The sequence below is a fragment of the Leopardus geoffroyi genome, chromosome D4 (assembly GCF_018350155.1).
Source record: "Leopardus geoffroyi isolate Oge1 chromosome D4, O.geoffroyi_Oge1_pat1.0, whole genome shotgun sequence".
In the NCBI taxonomy this organism is placed as follows: Eukaryota; Metazoa; Chordata; class Mammalia; order Carnivora; family Felidae; genus Leopardus; species Leopardus geoffroyi.
In genome coordinates this window covers 6,968,923-6,987,120 of record NC_059342.1, presented here as the reverse complement: position 1 = coordinate 6,987,120, position 18,198 = coordinate 6,968,923, and the positions used below count along the sequence as shown (strand labels likewise).

Sequence of the window (18,198 nt, the reverse complement as noted above, 5' to 3'; positions counted from 1 at the left end):
TCTGTCCCAAAAAAAATAAATAAACGTTGGGAAAAAAAAAAAAAAAAAAAAAGATACAAAACAGATGAACATAAGGGAATGGAAGCAAAAATATTATAAAAACAGGGAGGGGACAAAATGTTAGAAACTCTTAAATATGGAGAACAAACAGAGGGTTGCTGGAGGGGTTGTGGGGGGGGATGGGCTAAATGGGTTAGGGGCACTAAGGAATCTATTCCTGAAATCATTGTTGCACTATATGCTAACGAACTTAGATGTAAATTTAAATATTAATTAATTAATTAATTTTTAAAAATTATGATGGTTACATAACTCTATGAAGATACAAAAACCATTTAATTATAATATATAAACAAACAGAAGTGTACCATCAAATAAATCCCATCTCTATCTAGAAAAGGGTTTGTAATAGAATCAAAACCATGATTCAAATTTGACACAGAGTCTTGAATATAAGTATGGATCAAAATGGAAATATCACAATACAGAATTAGAATACAGAATTTTATATCTGCACACACAATTACATACACCCAATAGTTGTTCTGCTTTGTTTTAAGAGCACTTACTTTCTAAAATTTCTGCTACAGCCCCAGGATCTATTGCATTTTCAAATACCTGCAGGAAAAAAAAAATGGTGAAAATAAATTTTCAAAGATTAATATATGCTTATAGAAACTGTAGGTTTTATCTTTCCAAACAATTAACACATGTCAATTCCAGCCATACAGTATTTTAAAATTCAACAGGAGTATGTTTAACGTGTATGCGGCTACAAGTTCAACAAATGACTGTAGAATGAGAATAAACACAATACCAAGTACAAGGAAAATCTGAGTTAGCTGACTCTACCCCATGTTCAAAATGTCATCAACTTGACCTAGTCTTATAGTTTGTTGCTAAAAGCACATCTGGCATCAACCTCAAAGAGTCTTGCTTGAGTACCTAGAAAAACATTCTGCATACCACGGACACTCATTAAGTGATGTTAACTGAATAAACGACTCTAACAATTGGTTGTGCTAAACAGGAACCTCAGTACAAATTCTATGTGCAACACAAAAGAAAACCTACGCACCCTCCTACAGAACAAAATAACTAGAGAGAGGGAGAGCCTCATAAGTTTAAAGTATATCATGAAGCACAAGACAAACGGTGTGATATCTGCCTAGCCAATGACAAATCTGCTTATTTTGTCCTTGAGCTAAAAGGGTCTGGGACAGGACTGAAATTGAAAGCACACCACGCCGGTCTCCCTAAACTCTGGAAGCCTGCATGAAACCAAAGTTTTCACCAGAGGTTGGTTTCAGGCATTAATGTTCTGATTTAAATGGTATTTAAACGTAAGCATGGTTAAAATCTGCTCTTGATCTAAAGCCAGGTCTGCTTTAACTACAAAAGTGGAGGCTATCCCCTGCAATCCGTTTTTGCCTTCCTGACCTAGATGTATCAGGGCAAATGTGGGTGAGGGTTTTTTTTCCCCCCTAAAATATTTCAGTAATGGCATCCCTTCACTTCATCCATGTTTAAGGATTTTCTCAAGTATGACTCTGGGGAGTAAATGATCAACATGAACTGTTCAAACACAATGTCTCATACGTTTGTTATGAACAGTTTATTTATCCAATTATTTTAGGGCGTTCAATTCTGGGTTACACAGAAGGTCCAGAGACGAGAAAATGATTTTGATCCTTGCTGCACGCATTTGCAGCTGGAGAATAGAACAAATCCAAGAACACTAGAGCCGAATGGAGAAAGCTGGAATATGAACCCAAACCGCTCACACATGAGGGTAGTATTTCAGATTTTTAAATAACCACATTTTATAAAAAGAAAAATGGCCCATGATACATGTTTGACCAGCAACCTTAAATGCACAGTTTTGCAAGAGAGCAGGAGGGGCATCTAGAGTATGTGTGAGTCTCTCCTTCCTTTTCTACACATCAGGGATGTTGGACTTGATGACCTCCAAGTTCATTTACAGAATTATCATTCTGTGCTTCTTTGACTTTGTACCCTTGGGTTTCTTATAAAAAGATTTCTAAAGTCTTCTACAGAAGCAAACTTGATAAATTAAGAAGGAAATTCTTAGGGGAAAACATAGACTGGATTTTCACCACTCACTTCCTACCACTACTAATATCTAGTAGAAGTAGGTTGCTTTCGATTCTGACTGTATGCCCCAAGGTAATAGCCATTAATTCTTCTCCTCTCTTATCTAACCAGTTTGGTAGACTCTGTTTAAATAAACAAGCTGTAATGTACAAAAATATTATCTACAGCCCTAGCCTGTTGGAAAACCAACCCTCATCTCATCGCCCATTCTCAGTTCAAAACATGTCATTTTCTGGGTAGCACCATCCAGACCTTTAAAAGTGATAGGCTCCATGCTTCCGATTCTGTGTCTCCCTCTCTCTCTGACCCTCCCCCCATTCATGCTCTGTCTCTGTCTCAAAAATAAATAAACGTTAAAAAAAAACTGAAGATAAAAGTGATAGGCTCCACCCTGGAGCCCTTCCCGGATTTGTCCCCTCTCCCAAAGAAGCAGCTCAGTGATATCATTTTGAAGGGAAAGCATTAGACTCATCAAGGTTAAAACTGATTTCACCTCCAAATTCCAAAACAAAAACTTCAAAGGACCGCCAATGAGTCATAGTAATGAACTTCATATTCTAAATTGAAGCGGGAAGCAGGTTGATAAATGTTCTATTAATATCATGTTCCTATTAGTAGGAATGAAACCTAGTCTTTATCACTGTAGCTAAATAAACCAGGTATGGCCTAAGAATACTCAGTAAATCTGAAGAGGCTTGTTTTGTTACAGGATTTCAGGTACAGGGTTTTACTGATTTGAATCCAGTTTTTTTGTTTTGTTTTGTTTTGTTTTGTTTTTTTCATTATTTCTCTGAGTCTACCAGTTTGTTTCTAAGGTCCATAATTTACTGATAATCCCTGTCATGAATGTAACGCAACTGCCTCTAACACCTCCAGGAACTTTGAGAAAATGCTCTCTCTGCTCCAGTTAGAAAAATGCCATGGGAGTTCCAAGAATAGAAAACATCCACCAGGGTATTTAGCACTAGGTTGACAGCACTTGGCTCAGACCTACAATGCAAAAGCTATTCCTCCAACTACGGTGTGCTGAGGCCGCTTCAAGTCATTTTTTAAAGAAAATGTACCAAGTAACTTTTTAAGAACCGCGTTCTTTATAAGAACCATTAGAGGATCTTCAGACAGCAACATCTACATTTCTCCGTTTAGCAATGAGAAAGTCAAGATCACCTTTTCAAACCTCATGCTCTGCTGAATCATAATAGGGAACACAGAGGGAAAGCAGTCTGTCTCCAGGTACTGATTCAGGAGGTACACCCCAAGGTACACATCTTGCTTGTCGGGAAGGAACACCCCTGGACAAGAAATCTTAAAAACAAAGAAGAAGAGAGTAGAGAACAGGGCTTGGTTTGTTTCGTGTTTGAAGTGGAGCTGCGTTCCCTAGGCTCGCACCGACGCGGTGGAATTCGCCGCCCCGCCATCTCCCACACCTCCACCTTCCTTGCCCCGTCCCCCCCTTCCCCAAGTGGAAACGCCAGTCTCCTCCCACGTCTCCGCCAGGTGTCACAATCGTCCTCTCGCCGGCCCTTCTCCCCGCCCCCGCGGGGATGGCAATGCGGAAGCGGAAGAGGCTGCAGGGCCGGGAGCCGCTCGCTAGGCCGGTCGGGTCCTGGGGTCCGGGCCCCCCGCCGCGATGCCGAGCCCCCGCAGGAACGTGGACGCACGCCCGCTGGCCGCCTCCGCCTCGAGCAGCAGCGGCGGCCCCGGCAGCCCGGCCCACGGCGGCGGCGGCGGCGGCGGCGGCAGGTTCGAGTTCCAGTCCCTGCTCAGCAGCCGCGCGCCGGGCTTGGACCCCACCTGCACCCGGCTCCGCGCGTCCGAGAGCCCGGTGCACCGCCGCGGCTCCTTCCCCCTGGCCGGGGCGGGCCCCTCGCAGGCGCCCCCGGCCCCGCTCCCCGAGGAGGACCGCATGGACCTGAACCCGTCGTTCCTGGGCATCGCCCTGCGCTCCCTGCTGGCCATCGACCTGTGGCTGTCCAAGAAGCTGGGAGTGTGCGCCGGGGAGAGCTCGTCCTGGGGTAGCATGCGGCCCCTTATGAAGCTGCTGGAGATCTCGGGCCACGGCATCCCCTGGCTGCTGGGGACCCTCTACTGCCTATCCAGGAGCGACAGCTGGGCCGGGCGCGAGGTGCTCATGAACCTGCTCTTTGCCCTGTTGTTGGACCTGCTGCTGGTGGCCCTGATCAAGGGGCTGGTCCGCAGGCGCCGCCCGGCCCACAACCAGATGGACATGTTTGTCACCCTCTCGGTAGACAAATACTCCTTCCCCTCGGGCCACGCCACCAGGGCCGCCCTGGTGTCCCGGTTCATCCTGAACCACTTGGTGCTGGCCATTCCGCTGAGGGTGCTCGTGGTACTATGGGCCTTCATCTTGGGCCTCTCCAGGGTCATGCTGGGGCGGCACAATGTCACCGACGTGGCTTTTGGCTTTTTTCTGGGCTACACGCAGTACAGCATTGTGGACTATTGCTGGCTTTCACCGCACAATGCCCCGGTCCTCTTCCTACTGTGGAACCAACAATGACACCATCTCATTCATCATGGCACCAGGAGATCTGAAGGTTTCCACATGCGACCATGCTGACAAAAACCAGCCGCACTCCTGCTCGGCCTTCTAAGGACATTTCAGGCTTCCTTTGAAATTTCAGGTGTCATTCCATCTTGATGGCTTGTTAGGCTGGAGAACGTGCTGGCCATTGGACCACAGCCATATTATGGAAAGCAAAAAAAAAAAAAAAAATCTCTCTATTACATATTTATTCAACAACTGTTTGTATCTCCAGAACAACTGTAAAGAAAACAAGCTGGGGTGATTATAATACTGCTGTTTTTTAAAAGTTGACATCGGTAAATTTTGTGTTTTGTAGTTATCCTATAAGTCAACATATCGCCTGTAAAGTGAACTTGGGGGAAAAAAGCAAAACATGGTCTGCATTCTGTAAATGTACATGCAGAGGAGCCACCTACTAAGCCTGGTTCTTCTCCTGAGGTAGATTGTAGACAGTAGTTTAAGAGTCTAAGGCATGAGTTTTTCTCGCTGATTCCCTGAAAATCTGTTGCCACAGTGTCTTCTTAATCCCGATTTTCTTGATAAGCTTTTTTTGTTTATTGTCTCTTCCCTCTTTGTGGATTGGGTAGCGAGAAGAGAGATTATAGTATATATCTTTCTTTCCTTTCCCTCTACCTTCTCAAAAGGTATCTTTAAATAGACATCTATCTCCCAGTACTCTCTCATGTTATCTTTTTGCATTCAGAGAACAAGCCAAGAACTTCCTTGAAGAAGCAGCACTTAATGTAGATACGGGCATATCTACAGTGCCAGTGGAGAAAGACTGGGACCATGACCAAATGCTTGATTCCATTGACAACAAATAGCATGGCATGACAGAGGGCAGAAACACCCATTGAGGACGTCAGGAACTAAGAGTCTGGGGGTGAGCTTACCACATGTGATGGCAGTGGGCCAGTATGGAAGGAGATGGGACTGTGCTGCCCACTATCTCTACTGGTAAAGAATGATGCTTCTCTACGTAGGTAATAAAATAGGAAAATGACTTGATTCTTTGCAGTGCAAGGGCATAAGCTTTCTCATATGTACCACAGGGATGACCCTGTATCCTATGGTTTTTCGTACAGAATCCCATTTCCCTGTGCACAGCACACTTTAGGTAACAGTATTCAACTTGAAACTCATCAGGGGAACCCACTACTATACCAGGCTCAAGGTATAACTAACTCCTAAATTTCCCTTTATGGTGACCTTTACATTTAAATCGGTTTATCCATGGTGCCTCCCCAAATCACAAGACCAAAGACCACCAAACGCAGGATGGACTCTGCTCATTATTCTTTGACCAGGAAAGACCACAAAACGGGATGTGCTTTAAATGCTGTTCTCCCTGAAAAATGAGAACCTTTAAATTACCCGTGGAACTGGTGTTTTCAGAGAATGAGGAATTATTTTGACATTTATAAAGAGAAAGGATTATGGCCTTTGATCTGCCACATAGAGGTGAACACTAGAATCTGGAGAATAGCGTGACAAGTAGGTTCTGATTGGGTGGAAGTGTGAACTTCCTGAGCGTGAGAGGCACACTCAAAGAGGAACTCCTCAAAGTAAAATAAAGTCATTTGCGTCCCCACAACATCTTCAACATGGACTACCTCTTCTCTCGCTGAATCAGCCCAACTGTAAAGCTCTAAGTGGTCTGCTTAATTGTTTAACCTTAGAGAGATCCTTGTTTTAATCCAGCAGTATTCGGGCCAGCTATTTTTGGAAGCAATGACATTTATTGCCTTTGCAGTGTTCACAAGTCTGAATATTGGGGGCTCAACACTAGGCTTCTCTTCTGGTCCCTGGAATCCCACGTCTTAGTTGTTCAGACCTGACTTTGCAGGCTTTTAAAGCACAGATCAATTCAGCTGATGTTTCTGAAGCACTCTAAGTACTGTAGACTAGAAAACTCATTTTACTGTAATCGTGCACTGAGGAATGCTTTTTAAAACTTAAAATAAACCAATAATGTTTGAATGGAGCGAGATGCAAACTGGTTTAATCTTTGCCTTGATGAGCAGGAAGACTGATTTATCACTCAGCTCCTCAAGAATTCCTTCCTCTTACTGCAGAATTTTGAGAGTTGGCATTTGATGGAGCACAACTGATAGAGTCTGGTCCTATTTGCTGTTAGCAAAATGGGACAAATCCAGGAAATTTTTATCTTTCAGAACTGCATGTCTGATGAAAGCATAGCACTTGTCACTTGTACGGAGGCTGACAGATCTTCCATGGCCGTAACCCGTCGGCATTTCGCTTGTACTCACGGCCAGTAGAGACGCCCCTACAGCTGACAGGCAAAGCTGTATGACAGTCTGTCACCAACTACAGATGGAAGGATTGGAAAATATAAGCTGAATTAAAAGAAATGCCTGATCCCAAACGGGAACAATGCAGTCACTCTGCCACAAGCACCTCACTTGAGCAGGATTCAGTGGACAATTAGAAAACAAGTGTTGGTTGATTGACTTCCCTTTTGGAATTAGCAAGCCAGAGCCATCTCTAGGGGAAATACCTTAGAATATATTCAGTTGGTTCATAGAGGTGGCAAATTATCAGGAAGTCATTGGGCTTTATGGAATTAAACTCTTCCCTTGTTATTTAAAGGAGGGTGTTGTTTTTTTTTTTTTTTTTAATTCTTTCACAAATCTTTATCCTGGAAAAAAATAAAATTCTTCTTGGACTTAATGCAAGGCTATTATTAATTTTTTTTTTTTTTTTTTTTTAATTTTAGAGAGTGCACTCAAGTAGGAGAGAGGGGTAGAGGGAGAAAGAGAATCTGAAGCAGGCTCCTCGCTGAGCACAGAGCCTATGAGGGACTCCATCCCATGACCCTGGGATCATGACCTCGGTGGAAATCAAAAGTCAGACACAACCAACTGAGCCACCCAGGCGCCCCCATTATTTTAAAGTAACAGAAAAATTTAGGATAAAGCTAACAAGTCGTTGGGGCGGGGGGAGTTGGAAGGGGTTGGGCTGAATTAAGAGTTGAGAAATCAGCAAAGACCAATGTAGAGGATCTTAAGGACTGAGAGGTATGACCTGTCCCCAAAGACAATGATGTGTGTGGTGAGGTGGGTAGGAGGTGGTGAAAATGATCAAGACCATTTAGGAACCCTGGGCAGAGAGTGTGATTTGGGGCAAGGAGTGGAGGTCGGTCGACTTCTCTTACCGCCCGGATCTGGAGTTCCACCACCACCTCCAGAGGCATGGTCCCCTGTGTGGGCGAAAAGCACTGGAATGAAAAGATCCTTTTGTGCTCAGCCCTGGGCCAGTTTTTCTTGGTTTAGCTCAATCCCTAGGGCAAACGTTCCCAGCAGCTTCCCCAGGCCCTTTATCCCCTGGTCTCGCCATCCGTCCCCCCGCCCTCCGCCCCAGCCCAGGTCCCTCCCACCGGGATGGGTCTCACACTGCGCGGGCAGGAGCCAAGGCTTCCAGAAGGCGGAAGCGTCGCGTTGCCATGAACGCTCAAACTCGCAACCTTCCACCTAGAACGCGCCAGCGAGGCTCTGCGCAGGCGTGCGCGCCCCCGGCTGCCCCACTGGGAACGCGGCGCGCGCCCGAAGTGGGCTTCCCAGGCTGTGCGCGGGCGGGAGAGCCCCAGCAGGTGCAGGCTTGGCGGCTGGATCCTGAGCTGCTGAAAGAGCTCCGGTTTCCTTTCCCCCAACCCTCTCCATCACCTCTCTTTATGACCCCCATTGCTATGTTAAAATGTTCACAGAGTCCATTCTGAAAGGGGAATATGATCGTGAGCTCCGTTATCATTTAAGTGCTACCCGCTTTTAGTAGCTGTAAGACCGCCAAGCCCCAGAATTTCTTTAACAGTTCAATTAATATAATAGCCTGTCCCTAAAGATACTCTCTTGCTTATGAAATGTTATGTCCTTATGTTTGGTTTGGAAAACATGGCCCCCTTCATAACAAGAAATTAACATGTTGCTTATTGGAAATACAAGGATAATTCCGAAAGAGATTTAAACGTTTGGTTTCCACGTTAGCCACAGTAGAAATATTTGTCAGTCTCTCTTTTCTGGCGTTTACTTAACCGGGAGCAAGCAGGGAGTTACACTATCTCCCAGTGGGTAGTTACGGTGGTTGCCAAAGGCAGGGCCACACTGTAAAAACCATCAGAGGGGACAGGCAGAGAAAAAGTTTTTCACCAGTAGGGGAAATTGCTTTTTGTCCATTCACTGTATTTAAGGAGGCGGGAGTGACTGCTTCTAGCCAATCCGAAAAATCTGGGAGGGCCAGTGCTGTCTCTGGAAAGAAATCTTAAATTGTGATGAGTCATTTATTACTAAACTTTTGGAGATTTATGCCACTGCAGAAATCCAAGTGCACAAAGATGTTCTGTGACAAGAATTAGGCATTCTTTGGGAACCGGAGTTCCTTTCCCAGGAACAGAAAGACTCAGTATGATGAAGGAAGGTATATTATGTCCTTATCCAATCTTTGTTGCTCTGTCTGCATACCGAGAGAAACACGGGTGTGTGCTTGGCCTCTGCGACATCTGGAGAACTGATTTGTTGACTCACGACAGCGTGCCGGCACCCAGACCAGAGCAGGGATATACAGGATATACAGGAACATATGCAGGGATATACAGGAACATGAACTGTATTGACTCTCACAGGTAAGTTACCACCACCAATGCTAAGTCATCATGGAGAGTAACAACCAAAACAGATGAATAAATAAGATGGATAGATGAATAAGTGAGACAAAATAAATAGATGAATAAATGAGTGGACAGGGACACAATGGAAGGGAGGAATCGATCTTTCTTGAGAACGTGCAAAGTGCTAGGCACATTGCATACGCTAATTCATTTCATCTCCACATTAACTCTTGGAGGAAGAGATTCTCCGTTTGACAGATGCAGGATCTGAGGCCAAACAGCCTTTTCCCCAAGGTCACAAGGCTAAAGGGAAACAGCCACACTTGAATCCAGGCGTGCCCTACCACATCACTGCCCCTGTGGCATAGAAATCCTATTGATTTCTACAGACACACTGCCCCATCCTGTGTTCTTACTAGTCTTAATCGGACTCTCCTTGCTTGGCTCCTAGAATACAGCCCTTTTCTGGTTTCCCTTCAACTCTCTGGCCACTCTTTCTCTCTGTTCATCTTCCTCTACCTGGCTATGCAGTGTTTCCAGGTCCTTTCCTTTACATAATCTGTGCCTTTTACCTAGGGTGGCATACAATATAGATATGGGTAAAAACATGTATGCAGATTTACATATCTCACCCAGGCCTCCTGATGAGGAGGAATCTCACTACTTTTATATTTATATTTATATTTATATTTATATTTATATTTATATTTATATAGCTCCTCTTTGTAGCAGCTGCCACAATAGCAGTTTCACATTTGTTCCTGTGATTGTTATTTTTCTCTATAAACTACACGCTTTGCCTGGCTAAGAGTTTATATTCGAAATACCTAGCTTAGCAGATGCTCAATAAATAGCTTTGAAGCGATGTTAAATGCAGAGCTGATCAAGGCAGTCTGTAGGGTTCAACGTACGTGGGGAAGGGGGTTCCCACTTGTTGGAGGAGGTCATCAAGAGGACGTGACCACTGGTTGACCCACAGGCGGGACCAAGGCAACTGGAAGTTCTGCACCACCCCCCTCCACTGTGCTTGGAATGTACATTCTACCCACCATTCCCTCAGTGGGAGTTATTTCAAGAACACAGGCCTTGAGAGAGCAAAATGCTGTTGAGACCATCTGGATCGTAAATGTGTCTGAATCCAGTTCCAGCTTCTAAATAAACTTCTAGTTTCTGGTGGGTGGGTGCAGATATCTACTCATCTGGTGGCCGCCTAAGACAAGCCTCCTGTGTAAGTTCCCTTGCTTATTAAAACTGCCACCTACTCATCTTGAGTGGCCTGCCTCTTCCTTCAGTCTCTCACTGTCCTCCACAACTAGGAGCCAATTTCAGATATCACCCAGGGAAGCTCTGAGTTTGGGAACCAACACCACATCAGGGCAGACTAAATGGCACTTTGTAGCTAGCACTTTTTTTTTTTTTTTTCTTTATTTTTGAAAGCGGGATGGGTGGGGAGGTACAGTGAGAGCAGGGGAGGGGCAGAAAGAGAGGGAGACACAGAATCGGAAGCAGGCTCCCGGCTCTGAGCTGCCAGTACAGAACCCGACCTGGGGCTCGAACTCATGAACTGAGAGATCATAGTCCTGAACCAAAGTTGAACCGTGAGATCATAACTGATTGAGTCACCCAGGTGCCTCCTTTGTAAGCTAGCACTTTGCAGGTTCTCAATAAAGATTGATTCCTCCCTTCTATTATGCTAGCTACTTCTGCTACTCTGCCGTGGAGGCTTACCAACTGAGTTGATAAGGAATATTTATACTCTGTTAAATTTTCCCCACCGTGGTCACCTGAGCTACCATGGAGATGTAGAAGTTTCTATCATACATAGTGCCTTTGGCCCATCTTGCAGAGTAGTTCATCATCGAGACTGCCACCTTGGTGGCAGAAAACAAATCCCACTGAACAACTTCTATTCCCACAGTGTTTCTGCACTGCAGGCTGGTCAACAGTGATATCAGCACTGCAGAAATAACACATCAGCACATCCTGCTCACATCCTGGCCACTGCAAAAAAAAATAATAATAATAATAAAAACAGGCACATGTCCCAAATGGGAAATTTCCAAAGAGTTAATTAGCAAAGAACAAAGGTGTAACAGTCAGACAATTACGGTTGCGAATTTTCCATTTAACTAAACACATGAATCTAAATCGTTTACACTAAATCGTAAACATTCCTCAAATAATGTAGAAAGGAATATTCATATGGAGAAGGGAACTATGTATAAAAAAAGAAGGCTCTAATCTTATGGATGTTGGTAGGAGTGTAAATATATATCATGCATTACTTTTCTTTTTTTTTTTTTAATTTTTTTTTTCAACGTTTATTTATTTTTGGGACAGAGAGAGACAGAGCATGAACGGGGGAGGGGCAGAGAGAGAGGGAGACACAGAATCGGAAACAGGCTCCAGGCTCTGAGCCGTCAGCCCAGAGCCCGACGCGGGGCTTGAACTCACGGACCGCGAGATCGTGACCTGGCTGAAGACGGACGCTTAACCGACTGCGCCACCCAGGCGCCCCTCATGCATTACTTTTCTATAGCTATTGTAACAAATAACCACAAACTTAATGACTTAAAACAAGACAAATTTATTACTTGTTATTATTAGTTTCGTGAGTCAGAAATCCAACACAGATCTCACAGGGCTAAAAGCAAAGCTAAAAAAGCAGGGCCACGTTCCTTGCCTTTTTCGTTTCCTTGTTTTTCCAGCTTCTGGGGTCACCTGCATTCGTTGGCTCCTGGCTCCCATCCTCCATCTTCAAAGCCAGCAAATTTGAGCTAATCCTTCTCACACTGCCATCTCTCTGGTTCTCTCCTCCACTTTTAGGGATGTTTGTGATTACTCTGGGCCCATCCAGATAACCCAGAATAATTGTTCTATCTTTTCTTTCATGTTTATTTATTTATTTTGAGAGAGAGAGAGACAGAGCATGAGCAGGGGAGGGGCAGTGGGAGAGAGACAGAGAGAGAGAGAGAGAGAGGGAGAGGGAGAGAGAGAGAGAGAGAGAGAGAGAGAATATCCCAAGTAGGCTGCATGCTGTTAGCACAGAGCCTGATGAACAGCTCAGTCCCACAAACCATGAGATCATGACCTGAGCCAAAATCAAGGGCCAGATGCTCAGCCAACTGAGCCACCCAGGGGCCCCGATAATTTCCCTATTTTAAGATCTTGATTAGCAACCTTAATTCCATCTGTAATGTTAATTCCCGTTTGCCACGGAAAGTAACATATTCATAGGTTCCAGGAAATAAGATGTGGATATCTTTGGAGACTATTATTCTGCCTACCATGTATAACCTCTCTGGAGAGCAGTTTGTTAATGTCTATCAAAATTTTTCGTTCAACTCAGCAATTCTACTGCTAGCAATGGGTGTGTATGGATATACTTCCACACATACACAAAAATACATGCTGCAGCATTATTTACAGTTTTAAAAAAAAGATACTGGGAGTGCCTGGGTGGCTCAATTGGTTGAGCATCCAACTCTTGATTTCAGCTCAGGGCATGATCCCAGGGTCGTGAGATCAAGCCCTGAATGGGGCTCCATGCTGAGCATGAAGCCTGCTTAAGATTCTCTCTGTCTCTGTCTCTGCCTCTCTCTGTCTCTCTCGATCCCTGTACCCCTTTCCCCCACTCATACTCTCTCTAAAATAAAAAATAGTAATAAAAAAAGATACTGGAAACCACTTAAATGGTCATTAAGTAGGGTCAGGTTCAATCAATTATGCTTAAGCCTCAAGTTGGAATATTCTGCAGCATGAAAAAAGTATGAATCTGAGATGCACATGTCAGCAATAAATCCTCTCGAAAATATAGGACTAAGGGGGCAAAAAGCATTGAACAAAAAATGCGTGGAGTATGCTGCCTTTTGGAAGAGACAGGGCATATGATATGTACATACAGGCTTAGAATATTCCTAAAAGGATATGCTAGAAACACCTAATAGTGGATGTCTCTAGGGAGGGGACCTAGAGGAGAGAGAGAGAGAGAGAGAGAGAAAAGGAACTTCCGTTTCATTGAATATCCTTAGGTATTTTTTGAACATTTTTGCCAAGTATTTGCAGTATCTAATCCAAAAAGAAAACAAATTAAAACAGGTAGAAAACATAAAATAATAAAAAGGCTACATGTGGCTAAATTAGGAGGACCAGGAACTGGATTCTTCAGCTCTTTGGGCTGTATCATATATACTGCATGCCACGGAAACATCCATGCAAGCACGGTTGCTCTTCAGCTTCCAGGGCAGGATGTCTTATCTGGCGATCCCTGGCTGTCTCAGGGGCCCTACAACTCCTGGAATAATAGGCAACTTTTCCTTCGTGTGCATATGTGCATTTTTCTGGGAAGACAGGCTGTCGTTTTTCTGAGTCAATCTGGAAGGGATAGAGTCAGTCAAACCAGGTTTTAGAATTACTGTCCCGCCCTCCAACCTGCCGTCAGTTCCTAGCACGGCAAAAAGAAGGGCCACCCGGCTTATCTGACAAAAGCAGCAAGTAAGGAAAAGGGGGCTCTTCTCTCCAGAACATTCATGCCCACTTATTAGAGCAAAGTGTCTCTCCAAGGGCAGCTGTACTCAATAACAAGTGAAAAAGACTTCCAAAGTCCTGTTCTGGGCCATTAGTTTATGTGGACTCAGATCCATTTGTTTGGCCTACATTCTTTTGATACAGTGAGTTATTCATTAGCAAATGTGAATATCACTAGCAGATTGAGTTTCCAAAGTGAGTTGTTCATTAGCATTTGTGAGAAATGCCTGAAAAGCAGAAGAAAAAAAAAAAACTTCCAAGTATATGAAACAATCTGGATTATTTCAGCAAAGGTGCATTTTCAAATCACCGATTTTTTTTTTTTAAAGCACAGACCCAATCTCAAGACCCAAGAAATAATTGCTTTATATCTGCCTTCTCCAAAATCTTTCTCTGAAATGTCAACAATTTAGTTTTCTTACAGTTTGACATACAGACGAGAAAAGTTTATCTTTCTAACTTTTACTATGAATGTGTAACAGAGCTCAATGAACTGTGCTGGGGCCTTTCCTCGTTTCTCATCAACTGCACAAAGACGAAGTTTATATTTTTTAAAAAGTTAATGAATGCACTAATTAATCTTAACATCACTGAAAGTAACATCATGTCTCCCTATGTGATTGTAGAAACCACCCTATGCCAAGAAAGTTGATGTTGAATCTCATCAAGCCACTAGAGCTGCACTAATAAGATAGCCATATATAGCTATTTATGTTTAAATTAACTAAAACTAAATAAAACTTAAAATTCAGTTCCTCACTCACACTAGTCACATTTAAAGTGCCCAATAGCCACATGTGGCTAGTGGCTACTGTATTGGACAAGGCAAGTAGGATATTTCCATCATCACAGAAACTTCTATTGAACAGTGTTGCTCTAGAGCTAACTTGACTTATTAAAGGAAATATGGTGGATATATCTGGAACGTAGGACATTCTATAGGACAACTGATCCAATTAGTCTACAACAAGTCAATGACATTGAAGAAGAAACAAAGGAAAGAGTCAGGGGAAATGCTCTAGATTAAAAAATACTCCAGAAATCTGACAATCAAATGTAATACGTGGCCTTCATTGGGGCCTTGATTCAAACAAACCAACTTAAAGAGAATATTTGAGACTATTAGGAAAATTTGATTATGGTGTGGGCATTGGATGATACCAAGCAATTAATTTTGACAGGTATGGTAACATCTTTGTGTTTATGTAAGGCAAATATCAACATTGTTTAGAGATGCATATTAAAGTACGTCGTAGCAGGGGGTGCCTGGTTGGCTCAGTCAGTTAAGGGTTGGACTTCAGCTGAGGTCATGATCTCGTGGTTCGTGAGTTCAAGCCCTGCATCAGGCTCTGTGCTGATAGCTCAGAGCCTGGAGCCTGTTTCAGATTCTGTGCCTCCCTCTCTCTGCCCCTCCCCCCACTCGTGCTCTGTCTCTCTCTCTCTCAAAAATAAATATTAAAAAAATTAATAATGTACTAGTAAAATGATCTGATGTCTAAGATTTTATTTTCAAATACTCCAGCAAATGAAAAAAAGAAATGGATACAGCAAATGTAGCAAAATCTTCACAATTGTTAATCTGGGTGATGGATATATAGTGGTTATCATAATTCTATATTTTTGTGTATAAAAATATTCATAATAACAATTTAAAAATATTTAATATACACTTAAATAAGAAAAGCAATCACATCCTTATGTGAGCTTCCTTCTGTCCTAAAATAACCCGTCAATAGGATTCTTAGTGGCATCACAATGAAATGCCCTACAGTAGAACTCTTACATACACTTAAAGAGATAACAGGGTGGATCCATTTCCCTCAAATGCAGATAAGAAAATCACTGAGGTGTATAATACTTTCCAAATGATTCAGAGAGAAATCCACTTAACGAAAAAAGAAGCACTGTATTACCAGAATAGCGGCCTTTGCGTAAATATACAAAACGGGAGCTGGCAATTTGAGTATTTCTTTAAGTGCCCATACTTCTCCAGAATTTCCCCAAGTATCAGGAAAGCTTTCAAGGAAGGAATTAAATTGCAACTGCACAGCTTTTAACAATCTTGAAGTCATTTGGGATCTGGACTCACACATGGGATCTATTTCACAAACTTTATTAGAGTTTATGAGTCAGACTCATATGTTACTCTTTGGCTTCTACTTTGATTCACTGGCTTTTGTAGGCTCAGTGCTTATTTAATACCACACAAACTCTTCCACAAGGACTGCCGTTGGGCATTTTGGACTACACAGTCCATATCCTTCCATTTTAAAGTAATTTCTTTTCAAGAAAAAGTAATTTGCTCCTCTGAGTTTCAGCTGACTAGTTCTATGTCCGTGGGGGCAGTAGGCTAATTATGACCCAAAGCAGTTTCCAAGGAATTATATTTATTATCCAATATAAGAAAGTAGAAAAGAGTTTGATTTAGTTCCAAGACTTGTAAAATGTATCCACTGAACCTGGGCACGGGATTTAGGCCCCAAAGTCAGCAATGGCTAAGATGATGTCATTATATTCACCCCTTCTTCTCCTACCAAAATATACCTCTTTTCATTCCTTTTCACCCTCTTCTGTCTTTATCTAGTCCTACACCTTTCCTCTTATCCTTGTTTCCATTCATTCATTCCTCATGCATCTATCAACACATATGTATTGAATACCTACTGTATGCTAGGGTACTGTTCTGGACAATGGAGGTACGAGGGTGAACAAGAAACAATCTATGCCTTTATGGGCTTTATATTCTGGTGGGAGAAGAAATATAATAAATAAGTGAACCTAAGATAATAACAGGGTGATAGATACTAGGAAGGAATTTGGGAGTTGGGGGTGAAAGAGAAGGTCATAGGTTAGAGAGGGAATAAGAACCTAATTTAGACCCAGTGGACAGATCGGCCTCTCTAAGGGCATGACATTTGATCTACGATCTAAAAAAATAAGCATGACCACTAGCCGGACTTTTAAGTACCAGAGAAAAAATATCCCAGTGCTGGGAGCAACAAATGTAAAGGGCCATGAGTCAGGGAGGGGATGGATATGTTTGAGAAACTGAAAGGAGGCCAATGAACATACTAAGAGAGATCTGGGTGGGGGGCAGAGGGGGTTAAGAAGTGACACCGAAGAGGTAGCCGACATTAGATTACATGGGAACTCAAAGTTATAGCAGACAATGTGGCTATCTAATAGTCATAAGCCCTCTTCCTTGCTACTGGAGCACCAGTTTTGCTTGGGTGGCAATGCATCTAGCTCTGGGGAATGAATCATCATTTATTTAACCAGTTCTGGACAATGAGCTATAAGGGGAAGTCACTGGAAGCTTCTGAGAAATGTATTTTTTTAATTTTAATGTTTGTATTTATTTTTGAGACAGAGAGAGACAGAGCACGAGCAGGGGACGGGCAGAGAGAGAGGGAGACACAGAATCTGAAGCCGGCTCCAGGCTCTGAGCTGTCAGCACAGAGCCCGACGCGCGGCTCGAACTCACAGACCGTGAGATCATGACCTGAGCCGAAGTCGGACGCTTAACGGACTGAGCCACCCAGGCACTCCTGAGAAACATTTTTATGTCTCATAGTAGAGCCACAAGTAAGTAAAGCTGTTTGCCTCCTCCCTCTTCCTGCTTTGGCTGTTGTCGTGTTTCGATGTGACATACAGAGCTGTGGCAGCCATCCTGCCACCATGACAGGCCTGGGGATGAGGGTCAACAGACTTAGGATGGTGGAAAGAATAGAAAGAACTGGAGTCCTTGATGGCATCGCCAAACTGCTAAACCAATCCTGAGAACACCCATCTTCATCCTTTTTCGTTAAAGAGAAAATAACTTTCCTTATGGTTTAAGTTTCTATTAGCTGGGGTTTCTGTTTCTGGGGTTGAAAGCATTTAAATGATAGAGCGGGGGTGTGACACGATCTGATTTATATACACGTATTTTTAAATCTCTTCGGCAACCGTGTGAAGAGATTTGTAAGGAGCAAAAATGGAACAGAGGCATGAAAGACTAGAGTACTAGTAGCGTGTAGTAATTCTGAGGAAGGATCCTGGTGTCCTGAGCTAGGGAGGAAGCATTACAGCCGGAGAGTAGACAGATTCCAGATGTGTTTGAGGGTAAAAATAACAAGATTTGCTGTTGGTTCAGATATGGGAGGTGAAAGAGAGGGGATGAATGAAAGCCACCCTCTTTTGAAGTTGGTGGTGGTGCTGCTTATTGATATGGAGAAGATAGGAAGAAGTTTGGGGAAGGAATGGAATCAAGAGAGGTTTTTTTGGGGAAATATTAAATTTAAGATGTACATTCAAAGGGAGATGTCAAGTCAGCAAGGAGACAAATGAGTCTGAAATACTGAGGTTAGGTCAGGGCTTGAATTTCAATTAGTGAGTTGTCAATACA

General features: G+C 43.2%; 2 protein-coding genes across 11 annotated transcripts in view; one reads left to right on the top strand and one right to left on the bottom strand.

Moving 5' to 3' along the window:
• The window catches only part of SPATA6L (spermatogenesis associated 6 like), a 50,251-nt gene extending 42,106 nt beyond the window's left edge, over positions 1-8,145 (bottom strand). For 2 of the 8 annotated variants that reach the window (XM_045468208.1, XM_045468204.1), the window contains exons 1-4: positions 8,078-8,145; positions 7,839-7,883; positions 3,283-3,420; positions 570-618 (exon numbers count right to left, since the gene is read on the bottom strand). In XM_045468208.1, coding sequence (XP_045324164.1) covers positions 570-618; positions 3,283-3,420; positions 7,839-7,883; positions 8,078-8,128 — 283 coding nt within the window. In that variant the 5' untranslated portion in view covers positions 8,129-8,145. The remainder of the gene's footprint in view (positions 1-569; positions 619-3,282; positions 3,421-7,838; positions 7,884-8,077) is intronic. The other 6 variants (XM_045468205.1, XM_045468207.1, XM_045468210.1 and 3 more) reach the window with 5 other exon arrangements.
• PLPP6 (phospholipid phosphatase 6) lies at positions 3,485-7,354 on the top strand. Of its 3 annotated transcripts, none has more exons than XM_045468213.1 (2): positions 3,485-4,921; positions 5,367-7,354. In XM_045468213.1, the coding sequence occupies exon 1, from the start codon at positions 3,746-3,748 to the stop codon at positions 4,634-4,636; it is 891 nt and encodes a 296-aa protein (XP_045324169.1). In that variant the 5' UTR covers positions 3,485-3,745; the 3' UTR covers positions 4,637-4,921; positions 5,367-7,354. The 3 variants fall into 3 exon arrangements, with proteins under 3 accessions (XP_045324169.1, XP_045324168.1, XP_045324167.1); XM_045468212.1 differs by having other exon boundaries at positions 3,485-4,959; XM_045468211.1 differs by having other exon boundaries at positions 3,485-5,546; positions 6,838-7,354.
• Positions 8,146-18,198: the final 10,053 nt, after the last annotated feature.

Coding starts and splice junctions, on each gene's coding strand:
- PLPP6 (XM_045468213.1), top strand. CDS start 3,746: ATGCCGAGCCCCCGCAGGAACGTGGACGCACGCCCGCTGGCCGCCTCC.